Here is a 24,079-nt window from a genome sequence, read left to right as displayed (position 1 = left end):
ATGTATTTGAAGTAGCAAATATGATATTATGCTGATCCAAGCATTTTCACTCAAAACTAATATCAGTAATGATTTGTAAAAGTAAATTATTTCAAAATACATTTCATAACCAACAAGTAAGAATAATTATTCATACAACAACAAATCAAAAACACTATTTACTATGGAAAAAAAACCAGGAAGGTGAAAAACATATTTACGATTTCGATGCACTCGACTTTTAGTAAAATAATAGGTAAAAATATTATTATGGTTTTGATCACAGACATATCTGTGGTTTTGATTTTAGCTACTAGTATCAGAAAGCTGCGTGTTCAATGCACGTCGGGGTCCCACAACTGTGGAGGAAGGAAGGTAGAATACCTCCATCGAATAAGTGAAGTTTCTCGACATACTCGATTTGCCGGCCGGCCTCAATGAAGATTGTCCGAAAGTTGTATATGTGCTCTGTAACGAAAAAATTTCGCTAGCGCGATTCAGAGTGAGGTGTCGTACAATATACCTAATGAAGTTTTTCATCTTTTTATTTTACTGCAAATACAAAATAAAAATTAAACAATGGTAATGTAAATTCTAAACAAACTACTACCAAAATACAATTAGAACAAAAATCATTTGACTTGTTTATTTCACCCAGAGGCCAGAGGCGGCTCGTGACAAAATTGTATACCTAGGTGTTCACTTGAAATAAAACAACGAAAATACAATAGCGTTCGGGATGATTTATTACAAAAAAATGAGCACCACATTTTATAAATGTCTATAACACTAAAAATTACAAAGTACAGGCTATTTCAAAACGAATTCAATGACTAGGTATCAATAATTAGTAAATCACCGAATTTGCATTCGCGAGCGTAGGTATCCATAGTGTTTGTCACTGACGGTCACTGACCTCTATAACTTATAGTTATAGAGGTCAGTGGTGTTTGTTGTGTAAACATGTATGTATTTGAGTAGTTAGTAGCATATTATATTCTGAATTTCTGATCCATGCCTATTCACTCAAAACTAATAACACTAATGATTTGTAACAGTAAATTATTTCAATAGGTAGGTATTTGAACATTTCCCAACAAGACGTAAGAATAATTATTCGTAGGTATACAAGATACAATAACAAATCTAATACACTATTTATTATTTTATTATTTACTAGCGGTCCGCCCCGGCTTCGCCCGTGGTACATGTTTACGTTTTCTCTCCATAAGAAGTAATAGCTAGAGAGCTAGCGCAAAGCTACCTGTATGTATTTGACCAGACCTGGATTTTTGTGTGTTGATTCCCCTATACCTACTATACATGAGATGAGGAGTCACTAAGCCCAGAGTGGTGGACGGGGCGCGCGCTTAGGTAAGACAGGTGGAAATTTTTGGCGAACTTTGAAACCATTTGACCACGTCTGCCATTTTGATATTTGAAAATAGATTATTATTACTATCGGAAAATAACAATGGCAGACCATTATCACGCGGATAACATTCTGGCAGACACTTATGAAAGTGCTGAAAAAAATACAATTTTGAAAGTATTTGACCAGATCTGCCATTATATATACATATATTTTATTTATTAGGGTCTTAAAAACTTATTTTCGAAACGGCAGACATTTTCATTGCGTACAGACTTCAGCAGACAACAAAACTTTACAGACTTCAGCAGTCAACAAGACTTAGCTTCTACATGGTCAGATGTATATATGTATTACGTTCCCTGACCTTACATCAATGATTTACTTTATTAATGTTTTTATGGTCATTTACATTTAATTTTGAAAACTATGGAATAAAATTTATAAATTTGATGATACAAAACTAAATATACATTTGTAAAGAATCTCAAATATAAAGTTGTGTTGCAAATAACAAATCATCATTTAAATATTTAGTTTATTTCTTTATTTAAGAAACAATTAACAATTACAAAACAACATAAAAAAACACGCATGCATTTATTGAAATGTTCATTCATCATCACTATCGTATGGCGTTGTGTGACTCGTCTTCATAATCCATTGAATCGGATTCTGTAAAAGTAAAACGTAAATTATATAATAAAAGAAATGAGTCATTATAAACTTACCTAGTAAGGCAATGCCTTTGATGTCGCACGATGCCGCCGCGCCGCCAGTGTAGGTACTTCTGCTGCTACATGAAGATATGCTAGGGTTGCAACAAATGGGAAATAAAACAATTGTAATTATTACTATTATGATGTAATCATTTATTCATATTATGTACATTCAAAACAATTGCTATTATTAAATCTGATGTAATTATTTTTTCATAAATATATAATTATTATTAATTATATAATATATTGCACTGTGAAATATTTACGTATCACTTTATTTTTGATGTTCTTAATTGTCTTTTATAAAATTTAAGTGACGCATTCGCATTGGGATCAACAATCCGATAAGAAAAGAATGGAGACAACATATACATAGCTTTGATTTCAATTCTACAGATACAAAATATACAATCTATCTAAAATGATACAACGGATGTTTCCTGCGTTTTCTCGTCAAAATACCGAAACAACGTAATTATTGTATAGTAGTTGGGCGTGAAAGTAAAAAAACAAATGAAAAGTGTTTTCCATATGATTATTTATTAAATTTACGCGATTAAGAATAATTTCAACGATACAATTTAGTAACCGAGAATTCAGAGGATTAAAGAAAATACCTGCCTGATCATTTTATCAAACTCTAAAAGAATTATGGTTATTTCGCATCACTCGGTTTATTAGTTTGGTAATAATTATTAAAGGTAGTTACAACCCTAGCCATTGAGTCGAACGGTAGGCAACACAATATCGACTTTGTGCGGGTACATATGGTACATTTCTTCTTGCTGTGCTGTTCTAATTTAATTCTAGAAATTTATTAAAACGTGATTTTTTTAAAAGTATATTATGAGTTTATAAATACCTCAACCAATAGTTATTGTGTCCTATCCTCATTTCTTTATATCTTGGTAGTTAACTAAAGTGTTAAATTTACATAACCTCAACAACAACATTTACACTGCCACTGCACTAAAACTAAACTAACTAGCTCTCTAGCTATAAGAACCATCCTCGTACTTCAAGGGATATAATAAAAAAAGAATTATCGAAATCGGTTCAGCCGTTCTCGAGTTATGCGCTTACCAACACATTTTGCGATTCATTTATATATATATATACTAGCGGTCCGCCCCGGCTTCGCCCGTGGTACATAATATTTACGTTTTCTCTACATAAAAACCATCCTCGTACTTCAAGGAATATAATAAAAAAAGAATGATCGAAATCGGTTCAGCCGTTCTCGAGTTATGCGCTTACCAACACATTTTGCGATTCATTTTTATATATAAGAAGACTAGCGGTCCGCCCCGGCTTCGCCCGTGGTACATAATATTTACGTTTTCTCTACATAAAAACCATCCTCGTACTTCAAGGGATATAATAAAAAAAGAATTATCGAAATCGGTTCAGCCGTTCTCGAGTTATGCGCTTACCAACACATTTTGCGATTCATTTATATATATATATACTAGCGGTCCGCCCCGGCTTCGCCCGTGGTACATAATATTTACGTTTTCTCTACATAAAAACCATCCTCGTACTTCAAGGAATATAATAAAAAAAGAATGATCGAAATCGGTTCAGCCGTTCTCGAGTTATGCGCTTACCAACACATTTTGCGATTCATTTTTATATATAAGATAAGATTATGTGAAAATAACCAGGAAGGTGAAAAACATATTTACGAAAACATAGTAACATAATATGGCTGTCGCTACAATAATTATATTTCAATTTTATCTTTTTATACCTAGTAGAACTGGCCGACGAATAAAAAAAATCGTATTAGAATAAATACAATAAATTACGGAACAAAAAAAGGATTGTAACTGAATTAGGTATGTTTGTTTCTGGGCGCACCGTTTTCGACGACGCGACGCGCGACGTAAGCGTATAGGTATAGGTACCTACTTTGCTAAAACAAACTAATAAAATTGTGTGTCTGTCTGAAAATTCGGAAAAGCATATTTTGCAAGTTTGTAATTACTTTGATAGTTTACCGATTTATAATAATTGTAATTGTAATCAATACATATAATAAAATTCTAGAAAAGTGGTGTCTGTACAATGAAAATATGTAAAAAAAAATTAGCAGGGGTTATTATTAAATCGATCCCAAACCCAAAACTGTAGTTAAAAAATTTTTTGTCTGTTTGTCTGTTTGTCTGTATGTTTGAACACGCTAATCTCAGAAACGGCTTATCCGATTTCGATGCGGTTTTCACTAATATATTGTGGTAATCTTCATTTAACATTTAGTGTTTATTTCATGTCAATCGGTTCATAAATAAAAAAGTTATGACCATTTTAGTACTCACGGCGAACATTTGCTAAGGCATTCTATGGTACACATACAGTGTACGATAAAACGTAAGTTATCTGTTATACGCTACAGTTATGTCCAAGTGATCATATCGAAAGTCCCCAAGGGTGGGGGGGTAAGCTGAGGTAGTAGGGGGGAGGGGTATTTCTAGGTAAATTTTATACATAAAATGTCCTTTAAATTATGTCGTATTATATTATGTTTTTAACCCCCGATGCAAAAATATGGGTGATAAGTGTTTGACCGCTGTGTGTGTGTGTGTTTGTGCCACCGTAGCTCGCTAGCAGGTAATCCGAATTAGATGATGTTTTTTTGTTAGGCAGCATATTTTCCGACGCTGGTTCTTAAATAAACTGTTTCAAAATCGGTTCATCCATTTATTGTAAGTAGGTATATAGGGGTAAAAGTGGGAATGAAAATAACTAAAGTTGTCGAATATACTTTAGTGATATATTAAATGAAAGTGAACGACCTATCAGTAAAAATAAGTCAAATTTTACCAAAATCGGTTCATCCATTTATTTGATATAGGTATAAAAGTGATAGATAATAAAAAAAGTGAATTTTGACTCAAGTGACATATGAAATGAAAGGGCATGACGTGTAAAGTATAATCCCATCAAAAACATCCTGTAAAAAACCCAAGTCTCGCAGCTCAGTCTTTCTACCGTCAAAAGTTGTGAGATCCATGTAATACCAAGTCGGTTAATCTATTTAGTGTCTACTAGAAGGACCTTCTGTCTTAAGTTATTACATAAGTTATTATCATGCCAATATTAAAAATATTTAACGTTTTAAACAAATAGATCGACTTGGACATCGCTTGATTTGATTATTAGTATGTATCACACTACACAGCACGACGGGCCAGCGACCAACAGGAACGAGAGTTTCAATCGCGTGAGGCGCGAGAGACTAAAGAATCTAATATAATATTGTAATATTCATTTTGTTTTCATGCGATGTCCAAGTCGATCTATTTGTTTAAAACGTTAAATATTTTTAATATTGGCATGATAATAACTTATGTAATAACTTAAGACAGAAGGTCCTTCAAGTAGACACTAAATAGATTAACCGACTTGGTATTACATGGATCTCACAACTTTTGACGGTAGAAAGACTGAGCTGCGAGACTTGGGTTTTTTACAGGATGTTTTTGATGGGATCTCACTTCTTTTTGTAGAGCCTTTCTTTTTGATACCATCTACTTCTAACGAATTTTGTTAAAGGTCTTATGATATTTTCTTATTTTTATATGTAGTCTTCCTCTTTTTCTTTTCCGGTACTACTTCTTGAGCTTCAGCCACAGTTTTTCTCAAAGCCCACTCCCTGTCTCTATGGGCTTTTCTCGGAGGCTTTGATGTCTCAATTTTTGACAAGTCTGGACGGTAAATACTTCTTAATCTGTTGTATTCACAAATTGATGATTCCTGCGCTTTAATACTTCCAAAGTCGACATTAATGAGATGTAAACCGCCCAGACTTGTAACTCTCGAAAGTGCCACGTAAGCTTGACCGGATGTGAACACTGCAGAACCTATATCCATCAGCGCATTACTTAGGCTTAGGCCCTGACTTTTATGTATAGTTATAGCATAGGCTATACATATGGGAAATTGTTCGCGATGAACATAAGCTCTATTAATAATTTCAAATTTAGTTTTGACCGGACCAAGCTCGTATGCATCAGGTTCATTATTAAATGTGATATATATTCTCTTAATTATTTTTGAATTTTCAGGATCAACCTTTACTTTTCGCACTATACCGATAGATCCATTAACTAAACCGAGACTCACGTCAATGTTTCGCCTTAACATGACTTTTGCGCCTATTTTTATAATTATGTTCTTTTCTAGACCTGCAGTCATAGAAGCATCGTCTTCATATTTTTTTATACATTCACGAGCTCTTTTTGTTAGGTACCTGGGACAATCAATGCTATCTATAGCTATAAGATTTATTTCAGGATGTGGGAGAGATCTTAGCATTGCAGTATTTAATTGTTGACACATATTTTTTGGGTAGGTACCTATCTACACCTATTAAATTTATAACCACCACCAACCACCAACTGCATAAATAACTTTGTAATCCCATATATTTATATGGGATTACAAAGTTATTGATGCAGTTGGTGTATTTGGAAAACTGGACCGAAATTACAAAATATTTAAGTTTTCCCATGATTAAGACACTAAACTCTATATGTATTCCAAATATGAAGCTTCTAAGTCTGCTAGAAGTGCCTTGGACTTTTGATGATCGGTGAGTCAGTGAGTGACAAAATTTAGAAACTTTAACAAGTTGTCATTCTTAAACTACTGGTTCAAATTGACTGAAATTTTAAATATTCCGTGTTTATATAATGCCGGATTAGTTACTGAAGATTCAGGTTTCTTGCTTTATCCACAACCGAATTATAGGGGGTCGAAAAAGGCCCGAATTGCTTCGAGAAAAGGATGGTACGGCCGTGCCGCTTTTTTTTTGCTCGACTTGGCGGGGGCACTGCCGTGCCCCCAGATTAGACATATTTAATTAACATCGGTTCATCCATTTACTATACCTATATACAGGGTGTAATCGTTAAGTGTGCACAGGCGATTTTTCCGTAAGTATTACAGATAACAAAAAACTTTAAACTGATATCGAAAGTACTTAACCTAATGAGTAAAATGGCCGTAATAAATTTTTAAAAATAAATCGAAAAAATATAAAAAAAAAATATCTTTAAGCCCTCCCATACATTAAGTATGAAATATGAATATCCCGTATACATTTAATATGAAAGATTTTAGCTTTCTTTTTCTTTTTTGGTTTTTTGCTTTAATTACTTCGCAAATTTGAAGTGGCATTTTCCACGCTTTTTCCGGACATTTTCACGCATTTTCCGGATATTTTCCGGGGATTTTCCGAGCATTTTCTCGACATTTTCCAGGCTTTTTCCGGACATTTCCACGCATTTTCCGGATATTTTCCAGACATTTCCCTGGAATTTTCGGTTATTTTCCGGTATTTTCCAGACATTTCCCTGGAATTTTCCGGTTATTTTCCGGGATTTTCCAGACATTTTCCGGGAATTTCCCATGCATTTACCGGGAATTTTCCGAGCATTTCCCGGGGATTTTCCGGATGTTTCCCAGACATTTTCCGGACATTTCTCAGACATTTTCCGGGGATTTTCCAGGCATTGTACGGATATTTTCCGGACATATTCACGCATTTACCGGATATTTTCCGGACATTTTCACGCATTTTCCGGATATTTTCCTGGCATTTTCCAGGGATTTTCCACGGTTTTCCGGAAATTTCCACGCATTTTCCGAGCATTTTACAGGCATTTTCCGGGAATTTCCCAGGCTTTTTCCGGGGATTTTCCGAGCATTTCCCGGGGATTTTCCGGATGTTTTCCAGACACTTTTTGGACATTTTCCGGGGATTTTCCAGACATTTTCCGGGGATTTTCCGAGCATTTCCCGGGGAAAGAAGAGGGGGACATGGGAGCGAGAGGATAGCCACACCCTGGAAATTTTGAACTCTTCTGTAACAAAGTTTTATAGCTCAGTTTAGTTTTAATTTTACTAACAGTTATTTTGTGTTATTATTTATTTTATTTCTTAACTGTAAAATAATCTGTAAGTACTAATAATTTAGTTGTTTATGGTAGTACGTGTTTCAAGACGTGTTTACTCAATAATTGTGTGTTAAGTAGTAACTACTATGCAGTCACTATTCCACGCGGACGAAGTCGCGGGCACAGCTAGTTTATAATAATTGTAATTGTAATTGTATAATATATAATTTGCAATGTGGTGAAATTTCATAAAAATCACGGGCCAATTTTTTGTTTTGAATCCCACCGAAAATATAATTGCGTTATTAGAATAATTAATTACTATACCTACCCACGATCAATTATTACAATATAGTCTCAAATGCATACTAGAGAAATATTGCAATTTGATTCAATTAAAATGCATAGCATACAAAAATAAATTCACAACACAAGAAATTCCGCGCGCAAATCATAGCGCGTGTCAATGAAATCAAGAATGTTTTATATCAAGCCGACGCGGACGACGACGCGACGCCGAACAAAAGTACCTACGACGGACGACCACGCTTCGAGTTGCCAAACAACATGAGTAATAAATTGTTTACAAAAAAAACAAGTTTTCCATTTTTCTGTATGAGTAGACAGAACTTCAAAACGCCACCTGCTACGGTTTATATTATGAACGATTGTTATAAAAATAAAAGTTATATTTGTTGGTGTAAACTATTTTATTGATCAATAATTTTGGAATTTAAAATTGTCAACATTGATTACAATAAAACGCAGTTTTATTTTATTACACTATTGTTTTTTTTATCAAAACATGTATTTGAAGTACCATATGTCGGAGATCCCCCCCCCTGATATTACCGAACGCAAGCGCATGACTCACGAAGTGCACTTGGACATGGCCGTGGTAGCGGACGGGCATTCAAGTGTTGGAGCTCGTGCCGAGCGGACTTGTCTGTTCGAGTCTATATCAGTCTCTATATTAGTTTGAGTTTAGATTCGCTATACAAAGTATTCATTTCAGTTTATTAGTGATCGTCAGTGTTAGATTCCGTTTATGTCTTTTGATGCTCGAAGTTACCCACGATGCCCAACATAGAGGATATAACCAGCCCACATAGTTTTTAAAATCCAGCCGTCGCCGATATCAGAAGCGGGATTGCTTTGAGCACAAAGAATAAACGTGATTTTTACAATCGTCATGTGGTAATGTAGACGTGTTATAAAATTATTCTGGAGGTGCAAAATAGTATCATGCGACGTTTAATCGTAGCCATAAGAAAACCGGTGAGTGCTTACAACATACAACAAGTGGAACAATAACGTGCGTGATGTAATGCCATTGTCCGTTGATCTGTGTTTTGAAAAAAGCCGTTAAAGTTATTATTTGTTACTATTTGCTATTTATGATGCGTTAAAGTGCTTTGCAGTGTCTATCATGTCTCTTAATTTATTTTCTGGTAGCAGGGGACACAGTAAGGAGAATTGTTACCGTATTGTGTACCGTAATGTGACTATGTTGAGTCCGCTGCGGCTGCTTGTGTTAACTTGTAGGGTGGCGAGCCAAGCGACGTGAGTGCCTGTCGGTGTGTGTCGTCGGGTTGTGTGCGTCAGTGGCTTCTTGGCGATATGTGAGCGTGAAGGAAGTTGCCACTTCAACCGTGTTGTCGCGTGTTTCACGGTTTGACAAGCGTTTGCAGCGTGTGGCCCTTGCTACTACTGAGATTGTTGCCGGGGATTGCTGCTGGGAGAGCTCAGGGCAGCCGTCTTTATGCGGTGAAGGGCTCCGCAAATTAGTGACATTTACAGGACAAGTGCGAGGCGTAACAGGGCTGCTTCGCTGACTGTGTGCTATCAATAAGTTTGTAGGAGACCTGCGTGTGAATGCCATTCGCAGACAGCAGATGGAGGGCGCGCGACGGATCAGCAGTCCTCTTAGTGCAGGGTTTAACCATCGCGAGTCATTTGTTTCATGTGTGGCGTGTCTGGCCACTTTGCATCGGAGTGCACGAGCGGATAAGGTGCTAATGATTGCACTAGGCATAGAATCACCGAAAACCAGCAGGTCAGGTACATCCACGTTGCCTGAGCGCAATCATTGAGTCAACACGTGCCGTGTGGCAAACTTATGGACAACTGTGAGTCATACGTCATGTTAAGTTTTGTTTTTTTGGTACTGAGTGTATCCTTATCAGAGATATAATTGCTAGTAGCAAATTGACTAGTAAGTGCTTTTAATAATAACATTAATTTCAAAATAGTCTGTTAACATATTGTAGACAGATCATAACAAGGTTTATGGCAAGTTACAATAGGCGATTACTTTTTAGTAATTTTAATTTGTGTTGTGCCTACTCATTATTATGATAGCGATGCTAGATTATTAGGTTGAGAAATTAAACACAAAGTTTACATGTGTGATATTCTAATGTGTTACATTATTGCGTAATAATGTTCTTGTTTGTAGCAAGTCTGATACGAGAAATTGTTTTGATTTTTAACACGCTTACATTTGGCTTCCTTTATTGTTCGTATGTAACGAACTTGATTTTGAACTACCTACTTTAATTAGACAGATTTATTTCACACTGTGCACATTTACTAAGGAATAGTGACAATACAATAATTTCATCTTATTGAAGCGTGTTGCTTAGTTAATAACGTTACACACGTATACACGGGTACTGATAGAAGAAAGATACCTAGCGGTTTGGTAGGCTTACGACTTACGTAGGGACATAAGTCCATCATGCAGAGGCGTGAATTTCAATTAGAGAATTTTAATGTGTTGTGTTTTAGTGTTATTATTATTGCATTAGCACTTTATTTACCATCTGAGTTACAGCTGTTGAAATGTGTCTGTTCTAAGGAGTTTTGTGCGTTGAACGAGCAGCAGATTGCGTAACAAAGTCAATGAGTTTTTTAACAGCTGGATTAGTGAAACCAAGTAGCTTCTGACGTGGAACAAGGTACAGTGCGCATCCAGATTGTAGTGAGGAGTGGAGCGGATGCTTTGAGGAAGGTTCTTTAAACCTATCCAAATGTAAGTTTTGGAAGCGTAGTGTTGAATACTTAGGGTTTGTCATTAAGGATGGTAAAGTACAATTACATAGCTTATACAGCTTCTTAGTTCTGTTAGTTTATTAACAGTTTTCTTAAATTATAGCACTATTGTTTATGCTTACAAGTTACAAGGGAAGTAAAATTAATCAGCGATTACTCATCATCACATGAGCAAATCAGTTGAACGTTTATTAGTCTTTTAACATCAAAGCCTATTCTTATGGTGTATGATCCCGGTTCACATAGATGCGAGCGTGGATGGATGTGTTACTGAACTGATACGGAAACATGACGGTTAGTAGCATCCAGTTGCTTACTACAGACGTAGAACTACTGCCTTAGAGACCAGGTTTTACTCCCATGCACACGAGACCGCAGTTTAAGTTGCAGTAGCATAGCAGTGGTTAATGCAGTTATGCACTTCAGGTATTATTTACAGGTTTGCAAGTTTGCAGTGGTGACTGATTGCAATTCGGTGGGAGCCGTTTAGTAAAAAGCAGAGGAGTGTCTTCAGGTGTTCACAGGTAGAGAGGGTCTGTCTCCAGTCTATCGACTCTAATATCATTCATGACAGAGATAAAGGGAGCTAGTATAAAGGATGTTGGTTGCCTTTCGAGTTTCGCGCAATGCACATTCACTGTCACAGTATGTATTTCGTTTATTCCAAATTGTGTGGGGCAGAATCGAGTCAACATAGCTGAGCTTTCCGTTGACTGGTTGCCAGGACCATGAGAGGCATTTGGACATGCAGAATGAGTTGTTACTGATGTCTGGAAGACATATGCGGAAAGGTTGCAAATTATTTGTCAAGGTGCAGATAAAATGGTGAAAGATCAGTGGTACATAATATCCACGATTTAGTCGTGCATCTGTGTTACATGTCTAAGTTCGTACGTAAGTTCGTTATCAACTTTATCACTTGCTAGATCTCTAAGCCTAGCTCGGACAGAATTCAAGCAAAACTCTTAAGTTAGTAACTATTTCGTGCACATTGATGCTACAGGGGAACTTAGTGGGAAGAATGATGTTAAGGAGTATGTTTAAGTCTAATTGAGTCTTTCACCCGATATGTTTTGCTCTATTGCTTTAAAAATGTGTAGAGTGGTTTAGTAGTACTAGAAGTAGTATAACGGCACTAGAAGCCAGTGTTAATTTGTTTTGATAACTAGCCAGTACGATTGATAATCGGGCAGGTGCTTAGAAAGTAAATGTTTTCTCAGTTATTTTGTAAAAAATAATAAAGTTACATTAAGATGTAGTCTCCACCGAAGGTAGTGGTGTTAATGATCAGGTAGATAGTGAAGAGTACGTTGAAACTGTGTGCTCATGGCAGTCATCATTCATCATCGTCATCGATATAGTCCACTACTGGACATGGCGTCATCGTCAACATAATCAGCCTTTTGCAGTACGCTGCTAGACATGGAAGTCATCATCATCGTCATCGTCAACATCATCTGCCTTTCGTAGTCACTGCTGAACATGGAAGTCGTCATCGTCATCAACATCAACATCATGAGCCTTTGGTTGTTCACAGCTAGACATAGCAGTAGAGTCTAGCAAACATCGATATTGTCAAGATACGTTAGGTGACGTATGACTGGCAATGAACTTCACTATAAACCGTGTTACAAAAGCTAGATAGCTGAAGGAGCTATTATTTGTTAAAGGAGACTTTGGGGTTAATGTCTGTAATTGATAATGAAGTCGATCATGTTATGATAAAAGTAAAGCTAACCAATGGAAATTTAATATTGGTGATAATCTTCTTTTCGACATTGAGGAAATGAATCAAAACAAGCTTGAATTGAAGTACAAGGGTACGCTTAAAATGGTTGAGGTATAATGATAGTTACCACTTCAAATCATTAATTCCGAAATCCTCACAACAGAGTCAGGAAAATATCCGACCATGAGGTTATTAGTAGTAGCTAGTAGTGGTAGTAGTTAAAATGACGTAAGAGCTTTGTGTAAAAGGGGAGATGTAAAATGCTTTATCTGGATTTTGTAATGCATTGTAGTGCCGTTTGTTGAGTGCTGTGGTTGAGTGGTAGTAGATGCAGTTGCCATTTGTCTCTTGTCTTGCTTTTCGTTACGTTGGTGCGTTAACGAGAAATGTCGTTGTAGCGACGATATTTTGAGATATCCTTGTTTTCGTTGTTGCGAAGCGAGATGAGTCGTTGTAGCGACGTTATTAAGTGTTAGCCTCATTTCGTTGGTGCGAAATTGTGGTGTGTCGTTGTAGCGACGATGTTCCGTGCTTTATTTATTTCGTTGGTGCGAAATTGCGGTGAGTCATTGTATTAACATTATTCAGTGTTGTGTTCGTTTCGTTGGTGCGAAATCGACATGAGTCGTTGGTGCGACGTTATTCAGAGCTATGTTACGTTTCGTAGGTGCGAAATCGAGGAGAGCTGTTGGTGCAGCGCTGATTGATGAATAATGATTATTGTTTGTTTTAGTGACGACCTAAAATGGTTGACGAGAATCAGTATGGCCGAGCAGGATACTGTGAGTATGTAGTCTTTGTAGAGACTTCACACGAGGACGTGTGATCGTCAGAGATGGCCGTGTCGGAGATCCCCCCCCCTGATATTACCGAACGCAAGCGCATGACTCACGAAGTGCACTTGGACATGGCCGTGGTAGCGGACGGGCATTCAAGTGTTGGAGCTCGTGCCGAGCGGACTTGTCTGTTCGAGTCTATATCAGTCTCTATATTAGTTTGAGTTTAGATTCGCTATACAAAGTATTCATTTCAGTTTATTAGTGATCGTCAGTGTTAGATTCCGTTTATGTCTTTTGATGCTCGAAGTTACCCACGATGCCCAACATAGAGGATATAACCAGCCCACATAGTTTTTAAAATCCAGCCGTCGCCGATACATATAATATTATGCTGATCCAAGCATTTTCACTCAAAACTTATATCACTAATGATTTGTAAAAGTAAATTATTTCAATATACATTTCATAACCAACATGTAAGAATAATTATTATTATTCCTACCTACAACAACAAACCTAAAACACTATTTACTATGGGAAAATAACCAGGAAGGTGAAAAACATATTATTATTTACGATTTCGACGCACTCGACTTTTAGTAAAATATAGTAGGGAAACATAATATTATGGTTTTGATTTTTGCTACTAGTATAAGAAAACTGCGTGTTCAAACTACTTGTTTGTCTGTCTGAAAATTCGGAAGTACTTTGGTAGTTTACCGATTTATAATAATATTGTATACCTATATCGTTGTTTAAAAAATATTCAAACACAATAAAATATGATATATGTACTGATTTATCACTGGTTTCAGTGATGAACTGATGAGTCAATTATAGCCACTATACTTTCGTCATACGTGTGTATGATTGATGTGATTTGCAACGTGGTGATATTTCAGAAAAATCACGGGTCAAATTGTCCCACCGAAAATATAACTGCGTTATAAGAATAACTATACCTACGATAAATTATACATAATACAATATAGTCTCAAATGCATACTAGTGAAATATTTTATTTGAATCAATAAAATAAAAAAATAAATAAAAAATAATAATAATACAAAAATAAATTCACAACACAAGAAAATCCGCGCGCAAATCATAGCGCGTGACAATGAAATCAAGAACTTTCGAGCCGACGCGGACGACGAAGGAGCCTAACAAAAGTACCTACAATCATAGGCGGCTCGTGACAAAATTGTATGGCCGTGTTCACTTGAAATAAAACAACGAAAATAGGTACCTACAATAGCGTTAGCAGTACAAAAAAAATGAGCACCACATTATAAATGTCTATTTATACACTAAAAATTATAGAGTATTTCAAAACGAATTCAATTATTATTTAGCAATAATTAGAAAATCCCCGAATTTGCATTAGTGATCGTATTCATAGTGTTTGTCTACACTAATATTATAAAGAGGAAAACTTTGTTTGTTTGTTTGATTGTAAATTGTAATGAATAGGCTCATAAACTACTGGACATTTTACCAATGTTTGCAAGTTTGTGATTACTTTGATAGTTTACCGATTTATAATAATTGTATACTTATATCATTGTTTAAAAATATTCAAACACAATATGATATAGGTACTGATTTATCACTGGTTTCAGTGATGAACTGATGAGTCAATGTTAGCCACAATACTAATCACTTTCGTCATACATGTGTATGAACTATGATTGATGTGATTTGCAATGTGGTGAAATTTCATAAAAATCACGGGCCAATTTTTTGTTTTGAATCCCACCGAAAATACATATATTACTAATTGCGTTATTAGAATAATTAATTACTATACCCACGATCAATTATTACAATTTACAATATAGTCTCAAATGCATACTAGAGAAACATTGCAATTTGAATCAATTAAAATGCATAGCATACAAAAATAAATTCACAACACAAGAAATTCCGCGCGCAAATCATAGCGCGTGTCAATGAAATCAAGAATGTAATTTTATATCAAGCCGACGAGCGACGACGCCGAACTAAAGTACCTACAGTACCATTTACCTTCAGTGTACAATACAGTTTACAGACCTACGACGGACGAACAATAATGAGTAATAAATAAAAAAAAACATAGTTTCTAAGGTCATTAGTTTTATTTTATTTTATTGTTATTTTCTTTGAACGATTGGAAATGAAATTACTCAATTTTTACACAGAACTTTGATTTATTAGAATTATGCTCATTATGCATAAGATAACGAACGCGAATGCACGACATCTAGCGCGTCAATGTCTAAACATCGCCTTTCGTTTAGACATTGACGCGCTAGATCTGTAATAAGTATATAGTCTATGCGCTAGATGTCGTGCTTTATGTCGTGTTTCGCTTGGCAAAAGTCACGCACACTACTGTAGAAGTGTCAAATTTTTCCGGTATTTTACTGTTGTTTTTCTAAGTAAATATTGTAAATTATTGATTAAAAAGGTCGAACGCGCACACATTTCATTATAGAGAAGTGATAAAATGATTAGTTTTAAAGAAATAGTGTCTGTGTTAAGTGTTTAGAGGTAATCAAAAATGTATGGAGGGACGGTCGGAACATCAACCTTAAGTAAAAACGAGAGCCAGCATAGAGAGAGCGAACTCACAATGTAACCTGGTAGAATGTACTTTATGTATAAGCTTCTTAATGTTAATTATAAAGTCATTAAAAAGACGGTAAAATAAGAAAAAGAATTCGCCAACGCTTAAAATTAGCTATTACAGAGATCCATTTATTTTAATTTATTTTGTTGTTAAAATGATAAAAGTATTTTTTTATAATTATTAGTGAAGAATAAAGATTATCCTTTCGCATTATTATCAGAGAATATCGCTATTTGCAAAGAACATTCCATTGGAATAGAAAAACAAAAAAAAAAGATTTCCGGGCTCGTCCGGGATTTGAACCCGGGACCTCTCGCACCCTAAGCGAAAATCATACCCCTAGACCAACGAGCCGGTTGAGACAAATAACGAAATTACTGATACTTTCCTTTTTTATGATAATTTTTTATCGACTCTACATAAATTAATATCACAATAATATGTTATCGACAGTTTGAATAAAAAACTAGTCGCAGCAAGGAAGGCATGTTCTTTTCCGATGTGCACCTAAAACTGTGCAAAATTTAATAATCAATGTTTAAAATTGCAACGTAGGTACCTAATATTTATTTCTTTTTAATAGAAAAAAAACAAGATATAAATAATAGGGGGAAATAGCAACAATAAACTACCTTGTATTTGAACATAATGATTCTATTTTTAGAAATTTGAAGTGACTATAAAAGGAGCTATCGATAAAAAATCGTATTTTAAATGTTACATACATGATACATGTTAACAGTTATATGCTAATGCTCTAACAGACCTTGAAGTTATTTTATGCTATGGAGTACACATCTGCTATTACCTAGTACATAATCTCTAAATAATATTCCGTGCGTACAATTCAGAAAATAAAATAAAATTATCAGCGATAAAAGGAAAGCATACAAATATATAATATATTTTATGATAAAAAGCGGATACTAGATAATAATGTTTAAAATAAAAAATGAACCGGGCTCGTCCGGGATTTGAACCCGGGACCTCTCGCACCCAAAGCGAGAATCATACCCCTAGACCAACGAGCCACGCTACTAAATATCAAATTTAAGAACCTTATTGATTTAATATTTTAATCGTATTAGGTATATAATATTTTTAGTGGTAATTATGGCGTTTTAATCTGACACTGATAAATGTGCTGATAATGATAATGTTACATTATTAATTATTACCATCTTTATTAATTAAAAAAAACTCATAATCACAACTCACAGTGCTCACAAAACGGCTCGTTCGATTTTAAAGAGTTTTTTGGGATGGGAGAAAATAGGACGTACCTAGTGTACAACATCGCTGGGCAAATATGGGCAATCGGTAGAACAGTAGTACAAAATCGAGTTGATTTAATATATAATACACCGAATATAATATATGTTAGACTTATAATATGTTAGGCATAAACGGTGATGAATCTACAAAATGACGCGCAAGGTGCAATGTGACCTCCGAATTAAAATCGCGTAACTCATCATTCACACTTGACTCAATAATAGACCCAATATAAAGAGTAGTTGTACAAATAACAAAATGATGTTATGAAGGTGTTCGATGTTATTTGAAGAAGTCAAAGGTGTTATACATCAGATAAAAGGTAGATTATGAAATTGACTTCGGAAATTAAAGAGGCTTACGCCCACACTTATTATACCTAGTCTTTCTTAAACTTCCAAAAATTTGATTATGAAAAACTTTTTAGATTATTAATAACAATTTTTTCACAATAAAACGTTCGTTGTACAACACTACACACTATAACAATAGAAATTATATATCAATGGATCGTGTATAAAAAATATCGAAGCAAAATGCGATAAAGTGCCTTAAAAATAAATGAATTACAAAATTCTATACATATAAAATGTATATTGAATAAACTGTAAACGGATGATCTTCGCGCATTATAAATTATAATTTTAAACCCGTTGACTACGAGATAAAATATAATAAGCACAGAGACATATAAGGAACGTGAGAAGTATTTAAATGATTTATTGTGGGTTAATCTGTACATTTAAATTTATATGACATTTTCTCAGCGCAGTTTCTCGTACGGTCGTCTTGGCGAAACCAATAATAACGAGATATGAATAATTGTAGTAATTACTATAAATTTAATGTACAGTTCGTTTGTATGATTATTAATTATTAATTATTCTTAATAAATTCCGTATTGAGTTGTATTTTTATGAAAGTCTTGATAAGTTTAATAGTAAGACTGATTTAGAAAATTTTATCCAAACGACGACATTGTCAAATATGTACTTTTCTAGTTCCTAATTACTAAATTGCATATATTTTCTTCATTTAATCGATTGAAATTATATTTTTTTCTGATCTTGACTTAGATCATTTACTTAATGATCTAAAAATCTTGATGATGATCGGAAATATTTATGTAAGTAGGTAGTAGGTACCCAATTATTTATAAATATGTTGCGTTAATTTCGTAAAGATTCAGATTCGTAAAAATGTATATGTGTTTTCCATATGTTTTCTTTTAAATTCCTTTTCCCATTAATTTGCCCACATACTTTATTCCGCATTCAAAATTTCAATTCAAATAGAGAGTCAGCTCAACACCTATATTCAACGGATAATCTCGAATGTTCCTTGACAAGACAAGCGAGACAAGTCTGAGCTAGAGTAATTGCTACATTATTCAATAGGAAGCAGTGCACAAGGAAGGAGACACTACAAATCCTGTTCCTCTTCAAAGTGAATGATACACATTGAATACGAACAAAACGTTTCTACACCATGATTCTTTTCCTTTTTATTTTCATGAAGCGAATCACGAATGTTTGAACTTTGTATCTTTTTATATAACTACACATTTATTTAAAGCGATTCGTTTTTATCAATTTCATTATTTTTCATTTTTCGTATATTGTACAAATTTATATCCTTTATACTTGACAAAAATTTCACTTTTCGGGTGGAAATAGATTTTTTTGAAAGTTATAATTTACGACATCTATTATCTCAATGAACAACTATTTAGTTTCTTTAAGTTATCGCAGTGGTTTGACTACTCAACAATAGATGGCGCTGCAAAAAATCTGTTACAACCCCACCTAGATTTTTGTATTCTTGATAAAAAAATAACCTCTATAGAATTTAAATTTAGATATATGTATTAGAAAGTGTATTAAAGATTATAAAGTTTTAAATAGCAAGAATGCATAAAAAATACAAATGTATTCAATTTTTGCAAGTGCACACTTAGAGTAAGTCCACACGGCGCGTCGCGTCAGCGTTGCGTCGTCGTAGCGCTGTTGCTGCGTCGTTTTACATACAAATAACCAAGGTGTTCACACGGCGCGCTGCGGCGCGCAACGCACACGTGACGGATAGCAGCCCCCGAGACGAAGCGGGAGGGGGCGTCAGCGCTCAGTTGTAGTAGTAGTAACGCTGCGATGGCGCAGCGCCCGTGTGGCCGGCTATGCGTCAAATATTTGCGTTGCGACGACGCAACGCTGACGCGACGCGCCGTGTGGACTTATTCTTAGTTAACATGTTTGCTATTGAATAAGAGATGTCACTATAATTAGTTTTCATTAATGTCTAATTCATTTTCTTTAATAAACATTGATAAAACTAAGACTTACCCATAACACCAAGTTGCTGTGGTGATAGAGGAGCAGCATCTCCTGCACCTGATCCAATTGATCCAGAAGCCACTGAGAGTCGCTCACTAAAGCCCAAGGGACTGCTCCTTCCCCCGCTACTCGCTACTGATCCCATCCCTACAAGAAAATAAGATATTTATAAAAGAAAAATTACAATCAATACCTCCTATTCCCTATATTGTTACCTCCATTAGGACTTCTCATTCTTGACAATCTCTTATTAATAGCCCTTTGAATCCTGGGATTTAGAAGAGGTTTTGCCCTCCTCCTTGCTAAATACCTTGAGAGTACACCCACAACCACTGCACTAGTACCCACTACACCAATACTCCAAAGTATGACCTGAAAATATAAATAAAAAATGTTTCAATTTTTCAAAATAGAAAATTGTTAGCGTAGTATATATTTCATGTATAGGGTTATTTTACAATCTATTATAATACAAAATATTTACTCCTGTCAACTTATATTTGGTTCCCTTATTTCTATATATTTTATAAGAATGTTGTTAAACTTTCCTGTTTATAATATTTAAATAAATGTATTATGAAACATATATTTAATAAAAAAAAATAATAAAACTAAATAACAACAATATATAACACATTTTATTATAAAATATGATGTACTTTTCACAAAACATTCATTACATTCTCCAAAGAAAAACATATTTAATGACCTTCTGTGAAGTGGTAAGTTGAAACCTGAATGTTACAGCATGCTGGAATTGCTTTATTTTATCCATTATTGGGCTGGCCTGTATAATATGCTGCATTTTGGACAACGATCAATCCACTTATGTCTTCCTTATTAAATTTTTTAAATTGTTCCGCCTTACATATAATTAAGGTTAGATGTTAGATCGTCTAACAATCAAGCATGATATGCACTAATATATATTGTTACAAATAGTCCTAAACTATATTAAATAAATATATCAGACGGTTTCCAATTTAATTAACATTATTGGAAAGATAATCTTCACACTGTCCGTGTTTACTTAAATTTCCCGGAGTCGTCAAACGGTCAAACTGACATTTCACATTAGTTGACATTTGACAATGTCTACTAATCCAAATCCAAGAAGCTTATCTTGTCCAAATCTTACCAAATGCCAGTAAGGTGAGATCACTGTGAGATAATTTATTTAATAGGGGCTAGCACCTCGGAGCAATTATCAAGCCTGGAGAAGTAACAATTAATTGTACAATAAAGCACTAGTTTGGCCTTTTTGGCTTATGGCAAAATGTCATGCGAAAAAAGAGGACAGATATATGTCAGTTCGACAGTTTGAAATGACATGTATCACTGTGAGATAATTTATTTAATAGGGGCTACTCAGAGGAATAAACCTATAGAGTTCTTATATTGAGACAGAACAAAATACATATTTTCTAATCTACTTACTCTTAGTCAATAACAGCATAAGTCAGATTGAGATAGCGATAGAGTATCTGCACTGTCTTCAAACGTAGCGCGCCGGCAGTCAGTTTGTTTTCCAACCAGCTGGTGGGCTCAGTGCGTCAAGTGTTTTTAACGAAATATTTAGAAAATATAAAGTGTATAGTGTTTCTTTTTATTTGTCAGTGTGCTAAAATGACTATTGTATGTTTAGCTACCGGCTATTACTAGTCGAATGGGAGTTTTGGATGAAAACAATGAAAAAATATCTTTCCATCGGTAAGTGATTTTCAGCAAATTGATAAATATTTATGTTCTAACCCTATTTGAAGGTTTTATCAAGCGCTTTTTTATAAGTTTATGTTGTAACTGTAACATTTACCCACTTAATGGGGTTGTGGAATACAAAAGAATTAAATAATTTTTAAAAAATGTCACAATATTATCACGTTTGGCATTTTGTTTACCACCGTAGTGTTGTAACACATCTAGCGTATATTATCGATTTATGACAAAAAATCTATTTCATATTAATGTTGATTTATTTATTTTGTTTCTTATATCAGATTTATATGTAGTTGTTGTAGCAAATAATAGATGTAAATTTTCTACAGCAGGAAAATAAAAAATACCACGTGGTTGTTTTATTTGACTTATCTGTTTAGTTTGTTGTTTCTCTTTTAGATTATTAATAAATTCATTTTGTTTTAGATTTCCAGAGCTAAATAAAAAATGGGTATAAAACATGAGACGTGTAGATTGGACGCCGTCGAAATTTGCTAGATTGTGTTCACTTCATTTCGAGCCTGCGTGTTATCAAGATGGATACTCTAGAAGAAGTGTGCAACGCTTACGTTTTTTTTTGTTCCTTTAGATAATAAATACATTTGTGTGTGAGTGAATTTTTATTTGGAAATTTTTTTACACATTTACTTTAAATGTTTAACTATGTGAAAATTAAACGGTTGATTAAATGACAGTTCTCATAGATGAGAAACTACTATTGAAATACATACCTACTTAATATACATGCGTTTTCAAAGAAAAACCCGCATAGTTCCCATTCCTGTGGGATTTACGGGATCAAAAGTAATTTTTCCAAATTTCATTGTAATCGGTTTAGTAGTATTCGCGTGAAAGAATATCGAACATCCATCCTCACAAACTTTCGCTTTATTAGTAGGATGTAAGGAAAATGTTTTCTTTAAGACTGTCCTTTTATGAACTTGTTAAAATTCATGCTGACTGTGCCTTTCTCCTCACTCCTTTAACTTTATTGATCTTTATTTTAAATTAGTTACATTTCAAGTTTTTAAAATTTATTTTAAAATATACTAGCTTTCCGCCTGCGTTTTTAAAGAAAATCCCGCACAGTTCCCGTTCACGTGGGATTTCCGGTATAAAACCTATCCTATGTGTGTATGTACAAAATTTCATTGTAATCGGTTCAGCAGTGAAAGAGAAAGTTATCCATTCTCGCATAATTTCGCATTTATTATATTCGTAGGATTAAACAAATAATGTATTCAACTGAAATTTATGATTAATTTTGTTTTTTTTATTATTTATTATTTCACGAAACCGTAAATGCAAAATGCATTCACGATTTTATCGATTGAAGAACATCCCATCACTATCACCTTCTATCTATCTAAATACGTACCTATAGTAAAAATGGTGCCATGACTATGTTGAAACGTAGCTTGTAGTCTATAGCTATCTCATTCTTTCATACGACGTTTTCTTTAGATAGAGAGAAACAAATATATGTAAATTGTATACGCTCGATACAAGTACTCTATAGGTTTATTCCTCTGAGAGGGGCTAGCACTCGTAACAATTAATTGTACAATAAAGCACTAGTTTGGCCTTTTTGGCTTATGGCAAAATGTCATGCGAAAAAAGAGGACAGATATATGTCAGTTCGACAGTTTGAAATGACATGTAGCCTGAGCATGTAGCCATTGAAATTTGTTTTAGTGACCAGTCTGGTCACTAACGCATGGTGATTTTAATTATTGTTTTTGAAGTGAAAAACGTGTTTTCTAGTTTCTTATGTTATTTTCTGAAAAGATAATTTACTAAAGATTACATGGCTTGTGTTGTTCACGGCTGTAAAAGCCGTAGTACTGGGAAATCGGATGAAGATTGGAATTTGTCTTTTCACAGGTTAGTGTTTTGATCAATTTTTTTGTTAATTGTATTATAAATAAGCTAATTTACGTTATTTTCATAATCATCTATGTTTTATCTAACCTTAATCATTGAAATGAAATCATAATCAGCTTAGTTTTTAGAAAAAATGCAAAATATAACTTCCATAGTGTTGTGCAATTATCGATACTTGAGTAGGTACGAAGTACTTCATTGATAATGACTGCTTTAGGTTAGGAGAAAAAAAAGGTATTTAAGTATGGATTTTATTGTTATTTGCAGGTTTCTGGCTTGAGAAAAATTAAAAGATGTTTGGGTTAAAGCTATAGCACAGGGAAAATTGGAAGCCTTCAAAACATTCTCGGCTTTGTTCAAATCATTTCGAATCAGACGGGAAGAAACGTAAAGTGCTTTGCAGAGATGCTGTGCCACAAGTTTAAGGTGGCATCTATTTTAAATAATAAATATTGTAATTTGTTAATTAAGTATCGAAATAAAATGTTGTAAAAAAAATTAAAATTTTATTTGTTTTATTTGAAGCAATTTATTTTAAACTTTTACCAATTTTTTCCTGTGGGAATGAGTTATTTTCCCGCGGTAAATTGTAGCCTATATGTTATTCTGATGTTTAATCTGTAATATATAATATGTATAATTGTAAAGTTCCATAAAAACTCACTCAGTAGTTTTACGTGAAAGAATATCAAATGTCCATTCTTATATATTTTGGTTTTATAATA

At 34.3% G+C, this 24,079-nt stretch overlaps 1 protein-coding gene and 2 non-coding genes across 3 annotated transcripts in view; all 3 read right to left on the bottom strand.

The window, feature by feature from the left end:
• Miga (mitoguardin) overlaps window positions 1-20,826 on the bottom strand; it is a 65,878-nt gene extending 45,052 nt beyond the window's left edge. Inside the window, exons 1-3 of the mRNA XM_089702828.1 lie at window positions 20,464-20,826; window positions 19,970-20,126; window positions 19,764-19,901 (exon numbers count right to left, since the gene is read on the bottom strand). Of these exons, the coding sequence (XP_089558954.1) occupies window positions 19,764-19,901; window positions 19,970-20,126; window positions 20,464-20,559 (391 nt within the window). The 5' untranslated portion in view covers window positions 20,560-20,826. The remainder of the gene's footprint in view (window positions 1-19,763; window positions 19,902-19,969; window positions 20,127-20,463) is intronic.
• TRNAP-AGG (transfer RNA proline (anticodon AGG)) lies at window positions 16,432-16,503 on the bottom strand. Its single transcript has one exon. It is a non-coding gene; the product is annotated as a tRNA-Pro (tRNA).
• Window positions 17,109-17,180, bottom strand: TRNAP-UGG (transfer RNA proline (anticodon UGG)). Its single transcript has one exon. It is a non-coding gene; the product is annotated as a tRNA-Pro (tRNA).
• Window positions 20,827-24,079: the final 3,253 nt, after the last annotated feature.

The sequence above is a fragment of the Colias philodice genome, chromosome 2, assembly GCF_061535455.1.
Source record: "Colias philodice isolate Cphi_HAF_F1 chromosome 2, ilColPhil1 Martin Lab GWU primary, whole genome shotgun sequence".
Taxonomy (NCBI): domain Eukaryota; kingdom Metazoa; phylum Arthropoda; class Insecta; order Lepidoptera; family Pieridae; genus Colias; species Colias philodice.
This window is presented reverse-complemented; position numbering and strand designations above follow the sequence as displayed.